This window comes from Fusarium subglutinans, assembly GCF_013396075.1.
Source record: "Fusarium subglutinans strain NRRL 66333 chromosome Unknown NRRL66333_c0000097, whole genome shotgun sequence".
Lineage (NCBI taxonomy): Eukaryota > Fungi > Ascomycota > Sordariomycetes > Hypocreales > Nectriaceae > Fusarium > Fusarium subglutinans.
In genome coordinates this window covers 103,495-130,451 of record NW_023502160.1, presented here as the reverse complement: position 1 = coordinate 130,451, position 26,957 = coordinate 103,495, and the positions used below count along the sequence as shown (strand labels likewise).

Here is a 26,957-nt window from a genome sequence, read left to right as displayed (position 1 = left end):
AATTGAGAACGGTGCATAGACAGTCTTGTCTTTGATTAACTCGGGAGATGTCGTCCAACGCTCCGGGATGAACTCCGATGGCCTTGAGAAATAGCGTTCATCTTATGCAACATGATTAGTTCTATCTGTAGGATTAGGTATGCGAAATGAACACACCTCGTTGAATTGTATGCATGGGAACCTGGACAATAGTATTGCCTGGAATGAAAGTATCCCCTACCATCAGTCCCTGTGGAGGAGTGACTCTCTGCAAACCTGACGGGACAGGCGGGTGCAAGCGAAGAGACTCGTCGATCACGGCATTCAAGTGAATGAGGTTAGAGAGAGATGTATGTTCTGCGTGTTCTCTGTCCATAAAATACTGGTCAATCTCCTCCCTCAGCTTGATGATTTGAGAGGGATTGGTTGCCAGCTCGAATAGAAGACCAGTCAAAGTTGCAGCGGTCGTGTCGCTGTAGTCCAGTAAGTCTCAAGCCGACTCCAGTGCGTCAAAGTAACAGCAAGCACATACCTTCCAGCAACCGCAATTAGATAGGCATCGGCTTCAACATTGAGCTTTGCTTGGTGTGTCATTGGATTGCGCTCGTACTCCTCGAGGATCCAAGCAAAGACATCCGGGTTATCAGGCTTCATCTGCTCGTTATCTATGTTAGTTCAGTCATATGGTTGCTCGCAGGAAATAGTCTACCTTTGACCGTTCTTCAACCTGACCTGAAATCCACGCCCAGAACTGTCGATCCTCAGAATTGACGGCGGGGATGAGTTTTAGGATGGGGATAACCCATGAAATGTGAGCAAGAGCTCCAACCATCTTCATGGAGCCATGCAGCGAACTCAGGAAGTAATGATTGACACCGTCACGCAGCATGTTGAAGGACTTGCCGAATGCAAGATCACCCATAACGTCGAAGCTATAAAAGTTTAACCAGTTCGAGGCGTTGATAGTCGTACCTTGCATCTCATTGAGACGATCGAGTAATTGTGTAGTATATTTCGTGACACGAGGCTCGTAGTCACGTAGAGCTGTCTACTTGTTAGCTGGATAACAGATAACTAGGCCATGAGAGTTGCTCTGACCTTTGGAGCTCAGGGCTCTGTCCCAAGTCTTTCTCCTGGTGCTGTGCTCTTTGTGATCGCGAATCATGTGCAATGAGACACGAGGATGGAGAATATTGTAGAACGGGCCTTTGGTGCATGGGGACTTGGCAGAGTAGATAGCATCGATCGACTTTGGATGTGTAATGGAGAGTTGTGTCGGTCCTAAAGGCAAAAGTTTAGTACGACATCGGAACCTGGAGAGGGGGATACTGACCCAATCGAACGAAATCACCGTATTGCTGATGGAGTTGCTCAACCTCCTCATAGAGATGCGCATTCTTGGTAGTGAGGTAGGTGGGGTAGAAGTTTGAGATACGAGCGCGGAGTGGCCCAGGGAACTTGTTCAGGGGATGGAAGATGATGCGATAACAGAGGATGCTAGTCAAAAGCCCCAGTATGTGAGCACCTTCGAGCAAAAGAACGGATGCGGTCGAAATATTGTTGCCTTGTTGCCATCCCTTGAACTTGGCCAAGCGTAACAGCCCAATCATAACAAAGGGTAATGTAACATATGCCTGAAAGATACGAAGTGCAAGCAAGTCCCATTCTCCTCTACGGTAGAAGAGAATGTGTAGGAGACAACCACTGGCAAACGAGACCGCAAGGGCCTCAGGGCTTTTGGGCTCAACCATCATGCCGTGGTCCATGGTGATCAAAGAGTCTGATGAAGATAGCGATGTGAAAGGAACGTAAGAAAAGGTTAATCGAGTCAATGCAGGTGGAGGGGCCGTGGAGGACCATTTAAGACGAGGATATCATGGCCGTGGTGGTGATACAAGGGCTAAATCAGGTGAACCACGCAAAAGGTTGTTTTGTGGCATGAAATTCCGCCTCGGTAACTTTCATTCGTCATACTAAACTTGCTAAGGGGGGACAAACTGAGGATCGCAACGCGGGGTCATCCTAAAGGGCATAGCAGAAAGATTAGCGCGCCATGGGGAATTGCGGGGAATCTGGGGAAGAGGGGGATGAACTGGTCAAGGTGCTCTGATATGTAAGATTGATCTGTGAGTGGTTCAATTTGTGCCGGTAGCCGTGGGCCGTAAATGGTGTCTCACTAAGGTGGCCTAGACCGAGTTGCCGCATGCACCCAACAACCCGCAAGCGAGCACTGCTAATGATACGCAACCAGCTGCTTATTCGCTTTGGGATGCTTGATGCCAGGCCACTGATCTTTTCAGCCTCTCAGAGAAGGGAAGCCGTAAAAGATACTCTGAAGCTGAGCTGTAAGACATTCAGGGTGTAGTAGGTTGGCATTCTCACAACATTATTCTTGGTGATGAAAATAAGCTTTGCTTCTGACTCATTTGTAGCTGCTTGTAGAGTGCGTCTACTTGCTCTTCTTAATAAAATATGTCTTCGAGTTGCAATATCCTCGCAGCCCATCAACACCCCATTCGCGTCCCAAGCCACTGCTCTTGTGACCTCCGAATGTTGCTGTAGGTTCAATAGCTAAATGCTCGTTAAACCAAACACTGCCGACATCGAGTCCATCAGCGATGCGCATCCCAAGCTCTTCATCAGCCGTCCAAACTGAACCTCCCAAACCCATGTCGCTTGAATTGACACGAGACAAGACCTCGTCTACCCCAGACCACTTCAGCAAAGGCACCACTGGCCCAAAGGGCTCTTCGGTGACAATCTTGCTATTATCTGGCGGGTTATCCACAACGGTAGGTTGGATGAAGTACCCTTTCTGCAGACCCTCTGACATGTCTCCGCCCTTCAAAATAGCATAATTACTTTTTGCTATGTCATCGAGGTGCACCTTGACACGCTCATATTGGAGTTCGTTCTGGACTGGTCCCATGAAGGTGCCATCTGAAAACCCGTCGCCAACTTTGAGCTGTGATACATGCTTGATGAAAGCGGTTTTGAAAGCGTCATATATGTCTTGATGTACATAAATGCGCTTGACAGCAATGCAGATCTGGCCCGCATTCATAAAAGCAGCCACTGCAATTTGTGCAGCGGCATTCTCTACGTCGGCATCTGCACATATAATCGCAGCATCGTTGCCTCCACTGTCTCATGTAAGCCGCGCTATACTGGGAAGGGAGATGTAGGTCAACTAGGGTATACTTACAGCTCTAAAGTAACTCTGGTCAAATTCTTGCTTGCGCTCTCCATGACCCTCTTACCCGTGGCTGTGGAGCCAGTAAAGCTGATCTTGTCAATGCCTGGGTGAGCTGTCAACATGGGGCCTAGATCATCGCCTCCGCTTAAGACCTGCACAACGCCAGGTGGGAAGAATCGCTGTGCAAGCTCGACTATCTTAATACCACAGTAGGGCGTGAAGGGAGACGGCTTGACAATGATACAGTTGCCTGTCATCAATGCCGGACCAAGTTTTCCGCACAGGAGCATGATGGGATCTTCAACAACGAGTTAGATCAAACCTTGCAGACGAGATATCAAGACGTACAATTCCATGGGACTATCGCAGCAACCACTCCCAGAGGGACATAACGAGTCGAGATAAGTTTTTCTGGGTCGTCATCAACCTCGTCCACGGGCATATTAAGCTCACACGTCCCAGTGAGCCAGTGAACTCCACGACCGATCTCATGGTCGGCAAACATAGCCTACAGCGAATAAATAAGCATTCTGAAGTCGACAGGTAACAAGTGTTCAAGACTTACAGGCTTTCCCTGCTCCGCTATAAGCAGACGTGCGAATTCTGCTTTCTGTGCCAAGAGCGCATCTGCCAAGCCCTTGATCTTCTCTTTTCGAACATCAATAGGCGTTGCTTTCCAACTTTTGAATGCAGAACGGGCTGCTTGTATAGCATCCTCAACGTCTGCTTGGGTTGACACAGGACAGGGTGGCAGCGCCTCGCATGTTGAAGGATTGATGCCATGTCGTGTAACAGCAGTGCCTCTGGCTTGGCCATTGATAATGTTGGAAAAGGTCGAGAAATCCATCTTCTCCGGATAAGTAGTGACAGCCATTATGCTTTCCTATGGCTGGTGGATGTTATAGCTTGGGGGCGTCTTCTACTCAAACAAGTGATTTCGGGAAATTGGTAACAGGCTGTTTATGTTGTATGCATATCACTTCTGCCTTGAGGGTTGATATAAGTCACCTTTACACGTGCCAGGATTTGCCAAGGTATTTACCCCGCGTTCTATCTCCATACTGAGTTAGTTGCAAGCTATCACGAGGCTAGATTCTTTGGGCCGGTTGGCTTGTCATTTCTGCCGAGGGTTTTTCGCATCGGTTGAATGAAATCTTGGGGGCCAGATTGTCGCTAGCCTCAACTTAGCCTAGCCACACTGTGTTTGCGGTTTGTTTAATAAATCATCATTGGGACCTGTTTGCAGAGACCAGCTGAATTCCATAATCAAACATATCATCAATCACAATTATGGACACCAAATTTATCGCATCATACGAGCCTAAAGGCACTACGCCAGACCTGAGACTCGTGGACGGGTCCGTCCGGGCAATCCATGATAGTGAACTGCTTATTCGAGTCGTCGCTAGTGGCATTTGTCACACTGACCTCATTTTCGCCACTTGGCCTGCCGACCAGATTCCATATCCCAAAGTATTAGGACACGAGGGTCAGTTTAAGTTATTCATTTTCATTAGCGCTATGATCACTGAGGTTCGTGTTTAGGTGCTGGTGTTGTAGTGGAAGCAGGATCCAAGGTTACCAAAGCTCGCCCAGGTGACTTTGTCCTTCTCTCGTTTCACAATTGTAAAGACTGCTATGACTGCAAAGAGGGCCATCCGTCCTTTTGTAGCAAGTTCGTGGAGATTAATTATGGCGGCGAGGATGCAACATATACAGCAAATGGCACCGGCTTACGTGGCAACTTCTTTGGACAATCGTCGTTTGCTGAACTGGCAGTTGTCAAGGAAACGTCTGTTGTCAATGTTACCAACATCATCGAGACTGAAGAGGAGTTGAAGTTATTCGCACCACTTGGCTGTGGATTTCAGACTGGTGCGGCGACAGTTGAAAACGTTGCCAGAGCTAATGAGAAGGACAGAGTCGCAGTCATAGGTCTTGGTGGCGTCGGATTGGTCTCTATAATGGTAAGATATTATGTTCCAATGCACGAAGAAGAAGCTGATACCTCCTAGACAGCAAAGATGCAGGCTTGTGAGACCATCATTGGTATTGATCGTGTACCAGAGAGACTGGAACTAGCCAAGGCCCTCGGAGCGACTCATGTAATCAACACATCGGATGAGAACATTGACATCAAAGAGGAGATCCAAAAAGTCACTGATGGAAGAGGCTCTAGCATAACGATTGACACGACAGGGAACATGGGCCTCATCAAAGCAGGTCTGGAGTTTACTTCCAACAGAGGTCAATTGATATTTATTGGAGTACCACCACTTGATGCCATGATGGATCTTCATCTTGTCACATTCTTGCAGGTATGATTGAAGTCCGAATCCTCATCTTTGCAAAGCTGACCGAACTCAGACCGGGAAGGTTATTCGCGGAACGATTGAAGGCGATGCTATCCCTGGCGAGGTATGAGGTTGAGAATACACACCACAAACTAGCTCTGACTTGCATATAGTATCTACCCCGAATGGTACAGTGGTATCGAGAAGGCAAACTACCAATCAATAAGCTTGTCAGCTATTACAAGGTAAGTCCCTTGGATTCTTAGTAGTGAGGCTGTATTGACGATTTTGTGCAGCCAGAAGATTTTGAGACTGCTCTGAACGATATGAAAGTTGGCAAAACAGTGAAACCAGTTATTGTCTGGTAGTTGTGAATCATTGCTGCGTCCGTATTAGTTTACCTGTATCTACTATGACTTTTTGAAATTACGGATATGGTTGCATTGAGAGATGTAACTCAGAGGATTAACCGTCTAGATCTCAGATGGAATGCCTAACATAGTCGGCCCTTGTTAAGCTCTTTACTCCTGGCTTTACAAACATAAATTGATTGGTCAGAATTTACCCTCGGTAGAAAATGCGCAGAGGTCAAGTGATGTGGCTGATATAAATCTTGTTTTAGCAAAGTACCTTACTTCATTAGGGCATAGCCTTGGTTGACAAAACATGGCCGAGTCATAGCGCGTGGGCCCTGACTCAACGGAGTCGAGTCAACACTGCGAATAACTGCATGCAATAGAGTAAAATGCTTCATAACTTGACCCAAGTTTCCACTTCCCCGCGTTTTACCCCGCGTTCAGACCCTCTTCCCCCCCGTTACCATCAATTAGTTCAGAAAAGGGGATCTTGCATCTTGCACCTCAACTACTGGTCCAAAATCTATCAACACCTCCAACAAAGCAATACCCAGAGTCTACAATGGAGGACACGATGTCCCAAGGCGTCAATCCTCGACGGAAGCGAGCCAGCAAAGCTTGTGTAGCCTGTCGCTCCCGCAAGGTCCGATGCGATGTCACTCACAGACCGCATCAGTGCACCAATTGTGCCCTTGATAACATCCAATGCGTTGTAAAAGACAGACGCACCAAATAGTAGGTTTCCCGGGAGAATAGAACCAATTCAAGCTAACCTGCCCAAGTCGCAAACGCTCTCCCGTCGTGGTCGAAAAACAGCAGCGGATGCAGTTCAGAAATAGTTTGCAGGTGATTTTACCAAAGGACCCAAGCTCTGCTGCGTCGGATGATGTGGACTCGCCAAACGATGCTTGTGCAGAGGAAGGTCTCTCCGTGGAATGTGGCCCTGAAAGTCCATCTATGTGCTTTGAGGCGCTTTGGGATCAACCTGAGTTAGACTTCCCTACCGAGCGACTCGTTCAAGGACCAACAGACAATCATAAGAAGGAATCTGGAATCTTTGAGATGGTTCTCAATCAACGCAAAGATTCCGAATTCAGCATCATCTCGGAGAACTCTCGGGTTCATCAAACAGAGCCCAAGCCAGCCTCAAGCTCCGATGCAACCATGTCTGGTCAATCGCACATTATATATTCATACTACTCTTTCCTCGATCTCGATATCTCTGGTTTATTACCTGACGACATAAACTATCTCGAAGCGCAAGGATGCTTTCGAGTCCCCACTCCAGAAGCCTTAGATGAGTTTGTTCAAGAATACTTTTTACATGTTCATCCGGCGCTTCCGTTATTAGATGAAGCCTGGTTCTGGGCCATCTATACACGATCTGTACGCGGCAGATCAAACATCTCTCTCTTTGTCTTCCAGGCCATGCTATTTACTGCATGTAGTGTACGTTACGAGCTCTTTAATCTCGATACAAGGGTTGCTGACCTTTTAGTTCCTGCCCTTTTCAACCATCCGAAGTCTTGGGTTTGCTTCAGTACACAATGCACGGAACACATACTACCGCCGTAGTAAAGTAAGTCCATTGCCATCGGTGACTCATGCTGGTGGGCAAATCATGACTAACCTGTATGGCAGCTGTTGTTTGATCTTTGCAGCGAGAGGAACCTCGTGTCCAGTGCCCAGGGGGCACTTTTGCTGTCATACAATGGAACAATGAAGGACCAGAAACGCACGAATTCTATTTGGCTATCAACAGCAATCCACTTAGCTCAGGCCGCAGGTGCAGATCAATTCCATACCAGCACAAACCCGAGTTTGACTTCGGTAAATGAGCTGAAACGACTGTGGTGGTGCTGTATAGTACGAGACCGAATCCTGCCTCTTGGGATGCGAAGACAACTACACATCACATCTCTTGATGTGGCTCATACCAACTATTTGCCTACCGAAAAAGATTTCTGGCGCGAGATTGACGGGTCTCGTGTCTATGCACCACAGACGAAACGAACGCTAGTCCGATTATTTATCACGCTGTGTGAACTAACTGTCCCGCTCACTGATGTCATCAACATCGTCTATCCTACAGGCCGCTTGACGGACATCAATTCCCCAGTTGTTCATAACACCCAAAAGGGAAGGGAATCGCTGCAGTCTTGTGAGGCTGGCTTGGAGGCTTGGTTCGAAAGGGCAACCATCCAGTTTCCAACGCCTGCTGGTATCCTCACTCGCGAAGGATCTCTTGTGTTATACACAAACTTACTTTATATATACTACCAGTGAGAATCTCTCTTCAGGCACGATGTATCTAGCGTTTCTAACTATCGAACAGTGCTGCTTGCTTTGCACTTTACCAGCACAAAGCCTTCATTATTAGCCAGGAACAGGCCAAAGCGACTTCAGACCTGCAACAGACCAAAAGCAAAATCGAGGATGCCGCCCTCGGCATTACAGAGAATTTGAAAGAGCTTATTCAGCTGAGGCTAGAAAGGTTCTTGCCAATCAGCATGTGAGTCACTACCCTAATTTGTCTTTGCTGCTGCTGATAATCTATTTCTAGTGCTGCTTACATTGCTGTTCCCCTGGTGCTCCACATCCTTGATGTGAGGCTTGCAAAGAGGCCACTACAAATAGCCCAGAAGCAAGGGAAACTAAATGTTTATGTTGAGACGATGAAGTCTATGCAGAAACTCTATGATGGCGTTGATGATGTTTGGACCTTTATAAGAACAGCCATCGATTATGCAACTATACAGGATACAGAGAATGAGACAAGCTCACAAAATGGTTTCTCAATCGATGCTGTCGGGTGTCTAGGATTGAAATCCCAACTCATCACAGACAAAGAGTATGCCAATGACTGGGGTAATGTCCTCGTCATGGAACCGGTTTTATACTTCAGGCTTTCTCGAACCATCGACCACTCATTAGCTCTCGGGAGATACTCAGAAGACTCAACACTTGGCCTCGCTGCACCTCGTTCAGCGCGTTTACCTTCTCCTAGACTCTTTACCGTTGACATTGATTCCCCCGAACAAACTGTCGATGACACCGCTTGCGAGCGTCATCAAGCATCTGTTGACAACGGGGATAGAGTGTCCGAGGATGTGCAAGAACAGTTTTCTTTACTACCTCAGATACTTGAGGACATTGACGAGTTTGTTACTTACGACTTTGGAATAGAAGACCTGTAAACCTAAGTTGATTTTGAGAGATCGAAGCTTGAAACAGGCACTCTTGTATAGTAGAACTTGAATATAGTTGCTTCTTATAGTAAGATTCACCTGATAGTAATTATTTAACTTAGGCTTTCTTAATGATAATTAAATTAAAAGACACTATTTGTTACAATTCGTGCCGGAACAGCGCTGCAAGGCTTCTATAAATAGCTATACACATCACTTTAATTGCTACAATAGCAGTTATAGCCCAATCTTTTGCCCGGTGGCGTAGTGGTTAGGTGTGGCCGTTACACTGTTAGGCTAATATTCGACAGCCTCCTTCCTCCAGACCCTAAGGATAATGACGACGGATCGATGGCCGAAAGGGCCCGGTTATCCTTTCGTTAGGAGTTGATGCTAAGTTGATTTGTAGCAGGGCTTCGTGATATGCACCTCGACTTCCACTAACGTCCAGTAAAGCACTAGATTCGTCTTGAGTTTTCAGTTCTCTTTCCATGACACCGGTATATTCCTCCATCTGTAAAACCTCGGCTTAGTTGGAATCGTACAAGAAGTCTAGGTGATGGCGAAAGTTATTTACTTCCATGCTTGCCAATTTCTTTTCCTTGAAATCTTCTGTTATGACTGGATCCTCGTAGGTTGGCTGAAGAGCAGTTAGATACTATTTCGTGGAGATTGATATAGTTACAACTTACATCCACACACATAATGTCCAGCCATGGTATGTCAGGCAGAGTTGACAGCCAGTCGTAAACTCGGTGGTGGAGACTCTGGCAGTCATTCACAACGGTGCCTGTAATGTCATCCGATAACATAGGTTCCAGTTGCTGACGGCTTATAAGCGTAAGATAGGATAGAGTACAAATCCGCAGTTCTGCCGTTTTATTAATGCCAGACGATCCGTTGGCGATAGGGAAATATGAAGATGATGACAAAGAGTCCCATGATAGCTCCCGTTCTGGAAAGCTCTCTGAATCCTCCCTCATGGCGTCACATATGGTAAAAGGCGGGAGGTTAAAAATAAAGCTGTCCAAGGACTCAAAGGCACTTCTTATAACTTGATCATCCTCCAATCCCGGGAATTGGCAAGACAAGCTGCTAAAAGTTTGTGGACTTTGGGGCCAAGAGTAGTTCCGAAAGTTGTAACAGGACATTATTAATAGCACTGAAGCGCTTGACTAGATATAAAGAGATAAAAGTTTAGTAGGATACTTTGCTGCGTTTATTAAGGATAATATATAAAAATATCTACTGTTCATAGCATAACAATACCTAACTACACACTTTTACTCTAGTTATAGCACTAAGCACATTAGGCCCGGTAAAGGTAAGATCCGAGCGCGGGTATCAGTTAGTAATTATAGTTATAACGCGTTTGAGACTAGTAATTCTAAAACACGTCAGAGATAATTTACAATTCTCTTAACTTTTTTTAACAGCTTCCTAATATGTTATTACGTAGAAAAACTTCTCTATTATAGGAGATTTTCACAAGGACGTAAGCCCCTAGGTTTCTTCTTTACTAGATATAGCTACAGCAATAAGGACATTTCTGTTTTATAAGGTACTGTTTTTCCAAGAGAGCGAGAATATAAATTAAAATTACAGTAGCAGTCCGCTATTCCCTGACAAGAAGGTCACATGCCGCGATTGCTAGAGCTGAAAATGTTTGAGCAGTGCATTATTTGCTAACTCTATTTAGTTTAGTTGGTTCTTTGTCCTCTGTTCCAATCCATGTGTGCAAACTCTATTTGGCGCCATTCAATATCAGAGGGTTCAACATCCCAGGACCTTTCCAGTAGCCGTGCCTCATACCATCAGTCTGCAACTAATTCATTTAGTAAAGGCATTCCTTGGCGAGTGAAACTTTGCCCGCACGGAGCGTATTTCAACCGAGCCATGCAACCACATTAAGAGGAACACAGGCTTGACTTGTTACATTTCTGCCTTAGCAATACGGTCGTCACCTGTAACAGTACCAGTGGCTCAGCCACTGAAGAGGATACTAGACAGAATCGCAGCATCGCTGTTAGTTTGGGCGTCTAACAATAATTTTATTGTAATTAGCATGTGGCACAGAATTATACAGTCCCTGCGGTATTCCTGGGGTCGCGTTAGCCCTTTCTAGAAATCATAGCAAATTCAGTACCGAACCAGGATAAACCGTTAAGCTACTCTGTACTATGCGGCTTATTCCGGATAATCAGGGACTAAGTTGTTTCTAAATAATTTACGCAAGCGATTTTGACAAGCGATTAAGGAAAGCCATAATCCTGACAATCTTAAACGTAAGATAAGTTAGGATATTATAACGTAACAGTTAATTGAAGTTATAGATTTTGGAACAGGGCTTTGGGCAAGTTGTTTCATCTTGCAATATTACAAGCAATATATAACCCTGGGTATCCCCCTGTTAATAATTAAGAACTGGATTTATTAATAAGGAATGTTATTAAGACCTTACTAATAAATAAAACCTGTATGTTGGTCTTACCTCGATTATAATTATTAGCCGATTGAGCCGGCCATGAAGTCCGTATACGTATAAACATTGAGCCGTAACACGGGCTAATAAGGATTGTCGGGCCGACAATAGGCTACAATTCCAAGACGTCCCGACATCGGTGTTATGTCGGGAAATACTAATATAAATTGGCCTTAACTTAACCAATTTAGCTTGACCTTTTCAAGGTCTCTTAAACCTCATTTATTAGCTCACTTCGGTGCGAATTAGCTGGTCGTCACATGTTATGTCTACCCAGACGGATTTTAATTGCGTCTTTAATATTTCCAAAAGGAACAACCTTGAAGCCAGCTCGCTCGAGGGCCTTGTATGTCTCTGGCTATGACCGGGCCATGGCATGGAATATTTTCGATAAGAGTAGACGAGCAATTAATACTGGCGGGGTAAATCTTGCTCGGTCACTGATGTCGATGGGAATTCGGGCATTCTATGACTTGATAGAGATTGCTTATTTGGATACGTAGGTGAAAAGGGGTTCTTCAACGTGCAATTATATTGCTCTTTAATAAACTCGGCCAGAAGAACAACTACATAACGACCTAATGAGTATATACTCAACTACGCTAACACATTTTAAACCTATAAGGACTTATAAGCATGACTCCTCCGAACTATTGTTACTTCTATGCCGGCCTTGTATATATAGCTATATCGTGTGCTATTGGAGAAGGTAAATAAGGAATAGCAACACGGCGCACTTGTTAGCACACTGACCTCTGTTTCCAGTGCTAATAACAATGCCAATCTTTCCAGTCCAGTCCTGCATTTATTGCTATTACGACATGTCTTGTAGAAACCTGTATCGAATGCCCTTACTTAAAGATGTCAAGAGTATGGGTTCTTGTTGCCTTATCCCAGGAGCCTGATCAAAAGGCAGGTGGGCTAGAAAAGTCAGTTGATGATATGATTATTAGACTGAGACCCACAATATTCGCGGGCAGTATGCATTAAAGAGAAGATACAAGCCAGTAGAACGGACGAAAAGTATTTGACGAGGTTTGGTGCGAGAACTCAGAACTTGCTGACTCATATCTTAACACCCAGGCATTACCAACCTGGGCGTCTTTCTTAATGATAACACAGGATGCTCCGAGACCTTGCAAAGACCACTCTGCCCACCCCCAACGATCACAACGTTAAAATGATGATGGCTATGGTCTGTAGTAGTGCCATTAGGGATTCCATTTAGCGAATCATCTTGAATGGATGTGCCGGTTAAATAGGGGTGATTACCAGTTGCGCCGTTACCGTTGAGTAAGACATTAGCCGGTTCCGTTGAATCCACATTCCTGTGGTTGCTGAGCTTCTCAAGAATGGTACAAAAACCCCAGATATTCCATGAGCTATCTACCGATGGAACGACCGAGAACATGCCACAGCATTCAGTTGCCGGCGTGGCTGTATGGAATGTCAACCTACGATCAACCCATTCAACACCTCCCCTGAGACTGAGGAACTTTGCCGAGCCAGGCACAATAAAAACTGATGAGACACCGTGGCTATTACTAAGAGCAGACCATTCTGCTGTCACAGCTTCAAAGTAGAATGTAAGGATGGTTCCCGTCGAGGCATACGTGTCACGCCAGATGGCGTCTGATGTAAAGTGGCGTGTCTCAAGGTGGGGGAACGACTTGAGAACGTGGTCCGCAGGTACCTCCAAGTTGGTGCTGAGGGGTACCTTAGCCCGGGGAAGGTTCCCAGCGAAGGGCTCCAGGACCAGTTAGCAGGAAGCTAGCAAAACAGAACTTTGAGGACTACTGTATAAACTCATGAAATTAGGTAGCGCCTATAGGGTCATAAACTAATACAAGCTAGTAATCTAAGTAATATAATTAGCTTATTAGGAAATAACCTAGCTATAAAGAATAACTTAGCAGATATTCCCTCTTTTTAAGCCTATTATAGCTATAAAGAAATTCTAATAGCCTGTATAAGCCTGCATAAGTAGGGCTTTGGTATTTATAGGCACTACCTAATTTTATAAGTTTATACAGTATACTTTATTAGATTATTCTCTGTAAGTTGTGTTTCTACTTTTAAGTTATTGTATTTTACCTAATTTTTCCCCTTCTCTTTCTCAATGACTTTAGCGCTATTACGAACTAGCCTTACTTTCCTATCTTTATCTTTAAGTTCTAATAGATTTTTCCTTATTTTTAAAGAGTAATATAATCTAAGTAGTACATAGTATATAAGTCAAGACTTAAGGATTGGAATAATGTTGTTTTTTAGTTAAAAGCTTGTATATAAAGTATTGTTATAAATTATTATTATTAAACTTAAAGATTAAGGATAAATACTATATTTTAGGGTAAGCTTTAAGCTAGAACTTTAACTTTAATACAGGTTACTAAAATGGATTAAAAAGTAAAAACGCCTCTGTAGTATTTATAATAAATAAAATAAAGTTAATTAAGGTCTTAGGTAATAGGATAAAATAATAATATACTTAGTAAAATATAAATTAGTTTTTTAAAATTCTAATATAAGATGTTTACTTATAAATACCTTATAATCTTGTTTTCTTTTAAGTAAAGTTTTATAAACTAATTCCTTAATATACGTTATTATTACTACTTTTAACAATGAGGACTACCTATTTTGCTATAATTCTCTCCCTTGAGGTTACCACACTCAGTGCCCTCTCCCTCCCACCATTCCTTACTAAAAGATGGGGCCCTTGGATGCCCGATATTGGGGACAATTGGCAAACCGTCTTCGATGGTCCATTCAAATTTCCTCAAAGCTTGGATCCTGATGTTAGCGTTTATGGTTTAGATCTCTGGAGTAATAACAAGCCCACAGTAAAGAAACTCCAGAAATCTGGTAAGCATGTTATTTGCTCTTTCAGTAGTGGTACTGTAAAGCCCAGTGATCCCGATCGGAAAAGTTTCGTGAAGAAGGACATTGGTACTCAAACGGACTTACCGAACGGTGAGAAATGGGTCAATGTGAAGAGTCGAGGGGTTCGAAAAACAATCACCAAGCGTGTCAAGGTGGCGGCCGACAAGGGATGCAATGCCATCAGTCCCCGCAATACGAATGCCTATGTTGGTCACTCCTGGATTTATGGGAATATTCTAATATGTTCTAGGATCTGGACACTGTTTTCAATCTATCCGAAGACGACGAGATTGATTACATCGAGTTTCTGGCGAATGAGGCGGCTAAATATCATATGTCAACTGGTGTCGACATCGGGGCCACCGCGATAGACCTACAAGATATTGTGTCTTTCTTTATCGGCGAGGCTTGCGACGATAGCAGTGGCGACACCGATGGCAGCGATGACAGTGAAGGCGGTGATGGTAGTGATGACTAAGTTCTGTCTGCTGGTTTAAGCTCTCAGCCACAAATCCCAACTTCAAATAACACATCCAGCTCACAACTTAGACATTATACCGTAATGACTATCCACTTGCTACAGCCAAAGACGTGTAGTGAACCCGGAAGCGAGCCAATAAATGCGCTGCCGAGTCTCGTGTACGCTGTAACCGAGTCCGTCGAGGCTACCGAGGAAAGGTTTAGGCGATTTAGCACAGCTGTGAGGCCGGTGTGTATCATTGAATACGAATTCCATAGGACAGATATCATCCAGGTTGTCCGTATCGTTCAGCTTGGGCCGCCACGGGGGTGTAAGTGAGCATGATGAATCGTTGGGCAAAGAAGGATTGGAAGTATCATCTGACGTGAGTTTCTGAAAACTACATCTTGATGCCTTTCCTGCACTTACATACGTTCTGTAGTCGTGAACCGCCCTCCATGGTCTCACTGGCCTGTGCCGAGGCATCTTTGCCGGCGGAAGAGGAGATAGTCACCATCATGGTCACGCGACACTAGTGCATTCGGTGCAGATGCGTAGTGGCAGCCAATGAAAAATGACATACAGGCCACGCACTGCTGCCTCTCTGGCGTGGAACGGTCTGATTGGGAACGAAGCTGAACTTTACGTAGCTCGTTTCCCAGAACCCGGTTGTGCGCCTTTCTCCCCTTGATCAAGTCTCGAATCCTCGTATTTGAGGATGGCCCTTGCCTGGTTGGTTATAGCCTCCAGCCAGGTGTCGCTTGCTCTTTAACCGAAGATCTGGACGATTTCTCGAACAACATTGCTAACGACGTCTTCCTCCAGTCATTGAAGCTAAGAATAGGACCAAAGCCCTGTATCTTCTCTGTATTATTCCATCACCCCGTCTCAAAATAAGATTCGAAGCCGCCTTGCCCCTGGCCGCACGAAATGGATAGGACAAGGTCATCAGGGTTCTTTTTAGATATTAACGCTGTCATTAATATCCAGAGTAAAGAAAAAAGGACGGCTCTTTCACATTACTGCAGGAGGCTATTGTCATATCCCATAGTAGAAGCACTTCTGAGAGAGGAGCACACCCAGATTCGCTGGACAATAACAACCACGCCCCGCTCTGGTAGGTAGCTCGGGCAGGGGATCGATAAGTCGTAAAAGCATATTTTAATATTAGCAAAGTAATTTTTAACTCTATAGACCACCAGGGGAGGTCTCCAGTATCTGTTACCGCAGAGAAAGGTTACCGAGATATCCTGATACTTCTTAGTAAGCCAGGGCTGGCGAGATTAGACCGCGCTGATCAGACTGGGGAGAACGCCGATCTCTTATACAGCCAGTAATAGGCATAACGACCTCATTAATAACATAAGTAACGACAGTCAAGTTAGGCCGGGCTCAAGAGATAGCGTTAGTCGCACGCCTCTTTCATAGGCAGCAGGAGATGGCCACCTTGGCGTTATGGAGATATCAATCCGCTTTCCTTAGATTGACTGGCTATCAGCAGACAAGAAGGGGAAAACACCTTCTTTAAGGGCAGTAAAGAATGGTTATATCGATGTTATTGGGGCCTTTCTAAATATAATGGCCCACTGAAAAGTAACACTCATGGGTTAGGGCCTCTGGCTCGGGCTGCGTGGGCTGGTTCACTTGGCATGGTCAAGAAAGTGCTCGGTTATGTGCGCCCGTCGCGTGAATACCCCGATGATATGAGCCGCATAGCTCTCTGGTGGGCGTTCAGGGAAAGCCACCTCGAGATCGCCAAACTTCTTCACAGGCTCAATGCTTCTAGCGTAGATAGTCGAGATATGACAGGACGAACGCCGCTCTGGTGGGCAGCAAGGAATGGGCAAGATGAAATCGTTATATTCATCCTCGACGATGGCGCCGATCCGCCCATCCCTGATTTAAATGGGAAACAGCTTTATTTGGGCAGTCCGTATTGGCCACAAGACTACCGTAAAGCTTCTCCCTGATACAGAACGGGCGGGTCCAGACGCAAGAGGCAGTTTTGGACGCACGGCGTTGATATGGGCGGCACGGCGCGGTGCCCTTGACCTGGGGAGATGCTACTCAACTGCTGCAAAGCCGGTTTGGTGCTGCGGGATGATGAAGGTAGAACGGCATTGTCTTGGGCTGTTCAGACAGGCAACGAATCTCTTATCGTCGCGCTAGGTGGGTCAACTGCCATGGCGTCAATGGAGGCGTGGACGGATAAGATAAATTGCAAAGCAAATGCACCTGGGGAAGAGAATGGATATCCCGCATATAGCAGCACTTTGGAACACCGATCGTAGACTGCGACTTGGTTATCTACCGTTATGAGTACAATAATTCACAGTTACCGTAAAGAAGCTTGGTATTACTGCCTAGTCCTAACTACTAGCAGAATCCAAGATTATCCACAATGACCTGGTAGAATGGCTGCTAAGATATGCTAAGATATGTAAGTAATGAAGGGTAAATATAGATATCGGGTTATTGAGGCTGTTTAAGTGGAGTAATCGCAATGGCTGTCTTTTCTGCTTACGTATATAGCCACGCCGCGATCGGAAGCTCAGCCGTACAGTAGTCTCAAACACGGTCAGAACCAGCGCCATCTGTCCCAGAAAGGAATAAAAGAGAAATTAGAGCAAAGGGGAAGTAGGGAGAGAAGTGAAAACTGCAAGCACATAGGCAGGGCAAAAAGCACAAATACCGTAGTAACTCAAGGTACTGGCCACGCCCTTTGGATACCTATCACCTAGGATCTTGCAACCTTGAGTACGAATACCATAATCTTCAATCCTTAACTTGGGGGGCAAAGACCCACAAGGTGCTACTAATGCTCTAAGTTAATACAGTTACTCGGAACGGGCCTACTTGATCCTGCCACTGCAGCTAGTTAGCCTCGTCTCCTGGCTTGCGCGCTAATATTGGTGCTCCTTGCACTTTGATAGTTCTAGAAAACCCTGATCCATGGCTGTATCCCTGTTATAAATTGACTGTTAACACCGTTGGCATGTCACCCCAAACCCCTGCGTCGTGCAGACGCGTGTTCAAGGCTGGGAACAATTGATAGGCAGACCCCTCACACAGCTCCAACAAACACGTGCAATAAGTGCCCAGCCTGTTCAAAGAGCGGTATGGCCGCATGTCTCAGCCTTTACAACTTGATGCTAATCCTTGAAGATTCAGAAGAGTCATTGTATAATGAAGTTGTGGAGTATGTTTCAAGCAATGATCACCGTTTAAGATAACCCGATTGGAGATATGGACGTGCACAGGGATCTGCTGGAAGCTTCGCGGGTCAAGGGTCAACCCGCCGCCGGCAAGATTGGCGTGCCTACCTTGCTCGATAGCGTAACACTGAGCGGTCTGGCCCATGGTTCACGGATACGACGACAACGGGGCCGAACACCATCGTCAGCCAGCCGTCGTTATGCTGTTCCATGAAAAGCAAAGTTATGATGAGCAATACTGAAGAAAGAAAAGCAAAGATAATGAGATTAGTTATATATATCGGAGGAACCTTGACCGAGGCAGCTTGAGCAAAACACCGAGTTAGACCGACATCAGTTACACTGCTTCATTTCCAGCTTCATGGTATCATTCTTCCTGTGATCTTGGGTGCTCGGCTTCAGGAAATACCGTCTTTGAAACCCACCCGCTTCAATCCCAGCTGCAAGCACAACACCATGGAACCTTGGCATACAATGTGCCAGTGCCCGAACTCTAACGTCGAGGCCAACGACTGGACGCCTTGCACATGCCCTTATCCGTCACCCCCTGATGAATCCTCTTCAACACATGCGTCACCCAACTCTGTGTCTTACGATGATGATGAGCATACAGTATCCTCTCCCGCTGCATCCGAACATCAAGGTGCCAGTGACCCTGACCAGGAAGTCAGCTTCTGTTACGGGGCATGCCCAAACCATTATGGCGGCTGCCATCCAGAAATGGATGATGTATCACCCAACCTGCTTATCGATTTCGAACCTCAGGATACTCAGTCAAGAGATCATACCACCCCTACAGAATCGGGACAATCTTCAAACACCACATCCCCCTCGGGAACTGAAGATCAGGGCATAAGAAGCGCAGCGAAAGAATCAGTGGGTCTTCCTCTTTTGGATAGATCTATTGTCGAAGGCAGTCTAAACGACAACATGAAATGGGAGACTATCCACAAGGATCGCGATGAGATTTGGGCGGCAAAAACCGAAGGCGCGGATGAGAAGACTCAAGGATAAGAACCCTGCGATCAATGCTCTTCCTGAGATCACAAAAGATCTGACGAAATTCCAAGGCTTTCTTGAGAATTGTATTACTGTAACTATTTAGTGATGGGACTAATGGGCTTTCTTTACTGGTTATATGTTGATAGAAGATGTCTCTAGTAATTATAATTCACTGTTTGTATAAGAACGTGTCTTTTGTTGATGGCTCCACCGTGATATTGACTTCCAACTAAATGGAAAGGCTGCCATGGAACGAAAAACAACAAATGACCGCTATGAGACATCTAAAACAAGAATACAGACACAAACAAACTTTAGGCCTTTACCTTACCATGTTGTTACCATGTAACTCAATTTAATCTACAGCTCCTTCTTGCAACCAAATGGAAAGCGTGAATCGAGACAGAATATGGAGTTTACAGCCAGGAAAAGCTTCTCCGAAATGGTTTAGGCTGTTGAGCCTCGTCAATTAAACGCGTCTCTGTATGCCACTACTCAGCTCTGTGCGCGTCCACAAATTAAGCCCGAGCGACACCATCAGGAGGTGTCATTGGCTCGGACGACCGGCAAACGACACGCGTAACCGTTGCTAGGCCATGAATTTGGCCGCTGATTCTTGCTGTCGCACTGTGGAATCATCCGAAAGGCAAGCGAAGAAAGTCAGGTGGCCCTCGGGGTAAGGAAAAACAGCGGAACGGCTTACACCAAAAATCGCTGATCTCCCACCAAAGCCCGTCCGCTGTATTTCCTTACCCACTAGGGTGGGTACACGGCGGCGCCGGAGGTTCTTGGTGCGGGCGTTAGGAATCTGATGGGGCTGGCTGTAAGCGCTGGCTCAGGGCTGGCTTGGTTCCCAAGCCGCTGATCTCACAGGAGCCTTGCTGGCACACCCATCCTGTGAAGCGTCTTGTCAGTGATCTCGCTGAACGTGCTTTCATGTAGTTCGCTTTGCCCCTGTGCAGTGATTAAATGGGAACGATGACCTAAACTCCTGACAAATACTGCAAGAATGATGTAAAACAATGGTTACAACCATGCGTCCGACTTCTAGAAGCTGAAATAATACAGAATACTGCTTGATACATCGTTTAGACAGTGTTTGCTACGTAGAGGCTAATAAAGATTTGACAGCTGACAGACTCAGAGAGTACATGGCATGCAGGGGTAACACACCGACGGGCGAAAGCGCGACCTTGAGCCTGACGGATGTGACGGCGGGTCAGGGGAAAAATAGACAGTTGAATGTGCGGTGAAGGTGAGGGTCAGCGACACCTCTTGGAGGTTACGGGATGGTATCTGCACACGCCCATCTGATGTTGTCTCAAGCAAGCGAGTTGTTGTCTCGGTGTCGTGAGCCGCGGACCAGGTTGCCGACCCAAAGCAACACTCGTGGAAACCGATGAAGACAGGCGAGAGTGAGACCTGCTGCGGGTTGACCTTGACTGTCACTCTATGGCTAGTGTGGTAGGCCTCAATAACATCCATGCGAGATCTGTGCGGCATGTTTGTTCTACTCCTGCATGGTTCCATCGATCGAAGTGTGAGTTTGACAAGCAGCATGAACCGGCGCCATCTCCAAGAACCCATGTCCTGGTAAACTTACGATTGGACGGAGTGCCTGCCCGTGGCCCCGTCGGGGCGTTAATCTCGGGGGGAAGCTCCACGGAGGGGGGTCGAACAAGGCAAGGACTAGAACTAAACTTTCGCTCCAGGCCAGAAACAGGTAGTCTCCAGAAGGCCACCTCTCCGTTCCCCAGCCTCATTTTATCCCCTCGCAAAGCACAGTACATTTGTCAGATCATTGTAGGGATGGGGCATCGAGTCGACACATTAACTGTACCACACATGGCTCCACGGACGCGTTGACTTTGTAATCTTGTGTACAAACAGCTGCTGAAATGGTGGACGATAAAGACACGAGCATCTAGCCAATGCGAGCAATATTACAACAACCTTGCTTCCTTGTAGCAGGAGCGCCTCGTGGCTGCCGAGACCTCCAGGCAGGGCGGTATCGCGATGGTAGCCTAGACAGGAAAGGTCATATCATCGCCTTTGCTACTCCGCAGCCGACCTCCCCCCCTACAAGCGCATGATAATGTACCGCTTACTCCGTATGATCAACAAATGCCAGATGCCCTAGGCCTAGCTTCGACTGGTGTGGTGCGGAGACTACGCCAAGGTTTCATGACTCGGCTGGCAATCCGCACTCATCACTCATTGCCGCCACCAACAGAGGCACAGTGTGTACTTGCTGGATCGTCCGATATGGCTCTACGTGTACTTCCTTTTCAACCTGGTCGAAAGCTTTGAGACACTTGTAATTTGGTCAAGGCGGCCATCGAGGAAAGAGAGAATACGGTCGGACGCGTTCGTTATTGTTGTTTATCCAGAAGGGGGACACAATGGGAGTGGCAGTACGCACCGACATTTGTGTAAAGTGACGCGTTGTTTTCGCGGAGGAGGACGCGGTTCATACTGAGAGTTTGGGCTTATGCCCCTTTTGTTCGTGATCTAGACAGAAACGGCGGTTGTAACTTGAGATCTTAAAAAATAAACTTCCATAGATGAACTCAAAATGTTGGCGAATCAGTGGAAGAGCAGATCAGTGACAGAGCGTGATCAGTTGAGGCGGTTGCAGCCTGGAATCATGACGCACTTGCATTCCAGTGCCATAGGCCAGGTCCGTTTAGCGCTTCCGTTACCACTGGCCAGTGCTTGCCCCTCCCGCCCTTGACTGCCTCCTCAAGCAACATGTTGAGGAACGTCGAGTCTTCTTTCTCAAATTCATGAGTAAATCCAGATGTAAAATCGCTGTTAGCACTGGTCTAAAATAGAGATCGATTGCGCGCGTGGATAGGGGGCCTGTGCCACTCCGAGTGCTACAATCGGTAAGTATGCAGACCTCGATTGAACAAGCTTACACGTATTAACTGCCCCAGAAACATGAGAAATTCTTTCGTTCGATCCCAATATGCGATTACTGTTGTCAGTGTCGGATCCAACTCTTTCAATTCGACGTGTCTGATGCGGGACACGCCACACCGCCGATGAACACTCCATCCTCGAAGCCTCCCGCCCATTTTCGTCAATTAATCGTTGCCTCCAAATGGGCTACGCGAGTCCAACTGCATAAAAGATACCGTGCAAGGCTGCACCGCCTTTGACATAGGGTTCCCCGTCAAGTTGTCTCGTCGTCGCCACACCGATTACACCAATAGCGCCGACCCGAACTCATCAACCTACGATGGTCAGTTGAGACTGTACTCTGGCCTCACCTGAGCTTGGAGCAAGGGATGACGATCAAGGAAGAAGAGCTTGCCAGCGTTGCCTGCTGACAAGTTTCACTGGCGATCAACGCCGTTCTCTCACTCATCAAGAGACCCAGCTTCAACTCCGAACCTGTCACCGCCACATCTCTCTCTCTACTTGATCGACTACCGAGGCAGGTTGTCATTGATGACTTTTGGTATCGCTGAAGCATAGGATACCGGATGCTGCCTTTGCGTTTCCATTCGGATTGGCCACACGAGCTCGATGATGCCCTGAGATGTGAGCCTGTGAGGCCTAAAGGCTTGAAAAGGCCGAGAGGGTAGTCCCATGATTGATCACTCGGACCAGCAACGGCCACCGTTAAGATCTTTACTGACTTTTGCAGTATCGCGACTCAACTTTAAGCCTCCTACCAATCTATAGCCTTCATTCCGATGCTGCACTCCAGTCCCAAGCCCAGAAGACAACGTCCGACACCATCAAACTTCCAAGACTACTGAGCTTCCGCAGCCAAATATTGAACCTGTCTAAGCTTCAAATCGCCTTATTTCACGACATGAGTGTTGAAGCTCCTCCCCAGAAGTTGAAGACTCTTGACCCTAGTCTTTACATTCACTGAGAGACTCGCCTGTAACCTCAGAAGTCCATTTGACCAAGATGGTGTGATAGAACTGCCTACCTACCTTGAAAGGCAGTGGGCGAGGTTGGTCCTTTCGAATCATTGCCTCCCTCCCCGCACCTCAAGATGCGCTTGGATACACTACGCCAGACCAAAAGCACACCAAGCCTCCTCAACTTCCCCCATTGAGCTAATAGAGTTGTGCCAAAAGCTGTCACGGCAAGTAAGCAAAGTCCTTGCAGATTATAACTTGGATAAGAAGGCCGATGGCTTACTCATTACACACAGTGAGCATCTGTAGCAACGCCATGTGATGAGGCCATCCAGACATGTATATTTAGTATTGACTTCTCATGACATAACGCGTAAGATTACTAAATTACTGATGCCATCCTCCGGTAGAAGTTTGTATAGTGCCAGTCTATGACGGGTCACATTGTAGTTTGAAGAAGATCAAGTATCTTGTGTATGGATGTGTAGCTGCTCTCCGTATAGGATGCAATCTCGTGGTATCTATTCAGGTTGACTGTGTCGCCTAATACAAAGCCGATCTCGGCAGATATTCGGCTCAGGAGCTACGACTTGGTTGCTTCTGACTAAGACAAAACATAACAGGCAGACGGGTTCATGTGCCAGCTCTGACGCTCCAGGCAATACTATCCTCCCGTCATTGCATTCCTGCGTATTTGTAGAAGAGGAAAAACCAGAAGAAGATGCTAGCAATATACTGTTTTGCCCACTCGGTAGTCTTTGTCCTCTTATCCAAGTATCGGGACGGATAAACGACAGGACCGACCATTGGTTGAACCGTTTAATGCGGGAGGCCGACCACCCCGCTGACATTTCAGGTGGCAGTCATGTGAAAAGCACTGGATCCCACTTTTGATCAAGTCCTAAGAAATAGTGTCATGAAGACTTCCCTACCAGCGAGATCTGATCGTACTTTGAGAAGTCGAGATCCATCGCTGCATCTAGTGAGTCTCGTCGAACACGGCACCAGGCATAGTCGATACCATTCATTGACAATCTGGAGTTCACGCACAACAGAGTGGTGTCCAGAGGGGAGTTAGCAGCCAGGGTAGGGCCTCCAATAGAGCCCATAGTAAAAGATCCTCAAGCCCTTCCGGAACTATTCCGGCTATTGACGCATCTTCCACCGTGGTTTTAATGAAAACTTGATTGACGCGAACGAAACTCTGACTTTCGCGGTCAAGGCAGCTTCAGTGGGGGCCAGAGAAGCATTTTCCGCATTATGCCTTCAGGGTAGGGCGGCTTTGGACATGTGTAGACCAACCTTCCCAAGACCATACTGGTTTGGTGTGCTGCGAAGTCAGCCATCGAAGGCTTCGGCTATGATACATAGCTGGGAGACAACTATCTCACTGACTTGAGCGACGCTATGGAGTGAATGCCCGGCAAGATGGTAAGCAAGTCTAGTTCGGCACCCTTCATTACATATACCAACCGTCCACAGAACCAAGCTCTTCTTTTGAAGTCAAGGGTTTCTACGTCGTGATCCGAGACGATCAATTCACCAACAAGTGCACTCTTCCCCACAACGCATATAACGAGTAAACCTACCATTCCATCTCCTTCTTTGCTATGCCTGCCCTCACGAGTAAGTAGACTAAGGGTTCTGCGTTTGAGGGTGCAATTTGGCTGGCGGGTGATTTTGCAGGAGAGGAGGGGCAGGCTGGAAGGCTTTGGCCGAAGGATAAGTGTGATAAGGCGAATAGGGAACTTGGTCCGATTACAGGTAGGCAGGTGGGAAGTGCAGTAGCCTCAAGAATGTTGAAGGAGAGACAAGGGTCTGACAAGAGTGGCACTCCCACAAACTTGCGATCAAGAGCTGGCTGCGTTCCTTTACATATATTTCTTCTCTTCACGGTATCCATACTTTATCTAGTAACCTAGAGCATTTTCTATTCCAAGCTTAGTTATTCGCGAATGGCGTATAACCTCTATGAGTAGACTAAATCATGTGTTATTTCACTCACGACATGTCAAGCTGCACACAGCGATACTTGGGGAGATCGACATCAGACGTCACCTTGTTAATAAACAGCTTGCCCGAGGGCAGAAAGATTCACAGTGAAATTATTACCACCAACTTGGCTTGGTATAACTAACTACTCCTAAGGTAGCTACTGACAAGACCTGATGGTCATCCGTGATGACCTGGTAGACGAAACATCAAAACCCCTAACCTATCCGTGATAAAAACATCGACACAATAACCTCCTACCGTATCACTTTCGTATCGCCACATGCTCATCCGTTCCTTGCCTCCAATTCATTCCTCCATGTCATCAACAATTCCAAGTTGGGATCCCAAGTGCACTATCCTTACTTCTCCGCATTGGCTTTCTTCGCATTGGCCTTCTTAGCCTTCTTAGCCGCCTTCTTAGCAGCATTCTTTGCCTTCTTTCGGTCGGCCTTGGTCTTTTCCTTGTTGTCGATGGGAATCTCAATCATTTCTTCGGCGACCTCGTCTGTCATCTGGCTGTCAAACTCCCAGTTGTCGTTCACCGTCTGGACAAACTCCTGCTTTTCGGACTCCAGCTGGGCGACCATCTTCTCACGCTCATGCAAGAAAGCTTCGAAACGATCGGCAGCGAGCTCTGCGACGGGGGTAGGGTTCTCGAGCTCGCGGATATCCTTGATCGAATCGACAAACTTCTCGTTGCCCTTCTTGATGTTGTTGATGATGTAGTCGTGGCCCTCAATCAAAGACTTGAGTCGCTCGTACTCGGCATCAAGGGAAGTGGCGTCGCTCTCGTTCTCCTTGTTCTTCTCATAATCCTCGTCAATCTTCTGCTCCACCTGAGCCTTCCAGTCATGCATCATATGCTTGAGTACCTGGACATGGTGATAGGTAGTCAGAATGAACTGAACGCGGAACTGAGCGTGAATTTGAATGTTCTGTTCCTTGACCGCATGGAGTTGAGCCTGTTCAGCGGCCTCAGCTTCGACAAGGGACAGACGCTCACGAACACGACAAAGCTCGGCATTCTTGGCAGCAGCATTAAACTCAGCGTTGTGCCAGTTGCGGTTGACCTCGTCAAGGCTGTCGGAGTAGTGTTGCTTGAATGACTTCTCGTACTCGACTTGAGCCTTGAATTCGCTGTTCTCTGACTCAAGAACCTGAATCTTGGTAGTAGCTTCAAGTTCAGCAGAGTGCAAGTTGCGATTGACTTCATCGAGATCCTTGGACAAGCGCTCCTTGGAGGACTTCTCGTTCTCAACTTGATCCTTCAAATCATTGATTTCCGACTCAAGACTTCGGACCTTGACAATAACGGCAAGCTCAGCAGAGTGCCAGTCGCGCTTGGCCTCATCGAGGGTCTTGGAGATTTGCTCCTTGGAGGATTTCTCGTCCTCAATCTGAGCCTTCAGCTCATTGTTTTCCGACTCAAGAGCTTGAACCTTGGTTGCAGCTTCGACTTCAGATGAGTGCCAGTTGCGGTTGGCTTCGTCAAGGCTGTTGGTGAAGTGTTCCTTGAAGGACTTCTCGATTTTAACCTGAGACTTGAGTTCTTTGTTTTCGGACTCAAGGGCTTGAACCTTAGCTCGCATCGCATTGAGGTTGGCGATGATCAGATCGAAGGCCTTGGGTTTCTTTAGCTCATGATTGGAGATTGGAAATTGGAGGCTTACCTTGTCGGTGTTGTCGACATCAAACTCAGCAGAGGTAGAGTTGGCAAGCTCCGCGAAGGCGGGGGCAGGAGGGGTGAGGGCAACAAGTTTGTTATCCTCAGAGTTAATGGTGGAGGTCGACTCCGCAAAGGAGGACCGAGGTGCGGTCAACTCAAGAAACGCCATGTTTAGTTCTTGATGAGATGATGTTTTTATGGTGTTGGTAGGTACTGTGGTTGTGTGTAAGGGTGCCTCTGTTGACAACGACAGTTGGCAAGGTTGGAGGTCGATGGTAAGTTGTTGAAGGTGATGTTCGAGGTAGATGAAGAAGGGAAGAATGGATGAAAGGTATGAAGATGGTTGATGGGAAAGGTGAA

General features: G+C 46.6%; 7 protein-coding genes across 7 annotated transcripts; 4 read left to right on the top strand and 3 right to left on the bottom strand.

Annotated features, from left to right (window-relative positions):
* Nucleotides 1-133: 133 nt before the first annotated feature.
* FSUBG_7517 (pisatin demethylase cytochrome P450) lies at nt 134-1,745 on the bottom strand (the record flags this gene model as incomplete). Its single annotated transcript, XM_036685831.1, has 5 exons — nt 134-452; nt 512-644; nt 712-1,023; nt 1,078-1,260; nt 1,313-1,745. 5 exons carry the CDS (start codon nt 1,743-1,745, stop codon nt 134-136), a joined length of 1,380 nt encoding a protein of 459 aa, XP_036536990.1.
* A 683-nt stretch (nt 1,746-2,428) lies between these two features.
* FSUBG_7516 (aldehyde dehydrogenase (NAD+) mitochondrial) lies at nt 2,429-4,049 on the bottom strand (the record flags this gene model as incomplete). The annotated part of the gene is made up of 4 exons (XM_036685830.1): nt 2,429-3,122; nt 3,185-3,473; nt 3,524-3,683; nt 3,741-4,049. The coding sequence occupies 4 exons, from the start codon at nt 4,047-4,049 to the stop codon at nt 2,429-2,431; spliced, it is 1,452 nt and encodes a 483-aa protein (XP_036536989.1).
* A 416-nt stretch (nt 4,050-4,465) lies between these two features.
* On the top strand, nt 4,466-5,837 carry FSUBG_7515 (zinc-containing protein; the record flags this gene model as incomplete). The annotated part of the gene is made up of 6 exons (XM_036685829.1): nt 4,466-4,664; nt 4,721-5,142; nt 5,191-5,493; nt 5,543-5,593; nt 5,643-5,714; nt 5,766-5,837. The coding sequence occupies 6 exons, from the start codon at nt 4,466-4,468 to the stop codon at nt 5,835-5,837; spliced, it is 1,119 nt and encodes a 372-aa protein (XP_036536988.1).
* Nucleotides 5,838-6,399: 562 nt separating this feature from the next.
* On the top strand, nt 6,400-9,022 carry FSUBG_7514 (cutinase transcription factor 1 beta; the record flags this gene model as incomplete). The annotated part of the gene is made up of 6 exons (XM_036685828.1): nt 6,400-6,560; nt 6,608-7,274; nt 7,324-7,404; nt 7,467-8,107; nt 8,161-8,337; nt 8,389-9,022. 6 exons carry the CDS (start codon nt 6,400-6,402, stop codon nt 9,020-9,022), a joined length of 2,361 nt encoding a protein of 786 aa, XP_036536987.1.
* Nucleotides 9,023-14,119: 5,097 nt separating this feature from the next.
* Nucleotides 14,120-14,856, top strand: FSUBG_7513 (endo alpha polygalactosaminidase precursor; the record flags this gene model as incomplete). Its single annotated transcript, XM_036685827.1, has 2 exons — nt 14,120-14,584; nt 14,629-14,856. 2 exons carry the CDS (start codon nt 14,120-14,122, stop codon nt 14,854-14,856), a joined length of 693 nt encoding a protein of 230 aa, XP_036536986.1.
* A 3,653-nt stretch (nt 14,857-18,509) lies between these two features.
* On the top strand, nt 18,510-19,067 carry FSUBG_7512 (uncharacterized protein; the record flags this gene model as incomplete). Its single annotated transcript, XM_036685826.1, has 1 exon — nt 18,510-19,067. The coding sequence occupies one exon, from the start codon at nt 18,510-18,512 to the stop codon at nt 19,065-19,067; it is 558 nt and encodes a 185-aa protein (XP_036536985.1).
* A 6,223-nt stretch (nt 19,068-25,290) lies between these two features.
* Nucleotides 25,291-26,766, bottom strand: FSUBG_7511 (uncharacterized protein; the record flags this gene model as incomplete). The annotated part of the gene is made up of 1 exon (XM_036685825.1): nt 25,291-26,766. The coding sequence occupies one exon, from the start codon at nt 26,764-26,766 to the stop codon at nt 25,291-25,293; it is 1,476 nt and encodes a 491-aa protein (XP_036536984.1).
* Nucleotides 26,767-26,957: the final 191 nt, after the last annotated feature.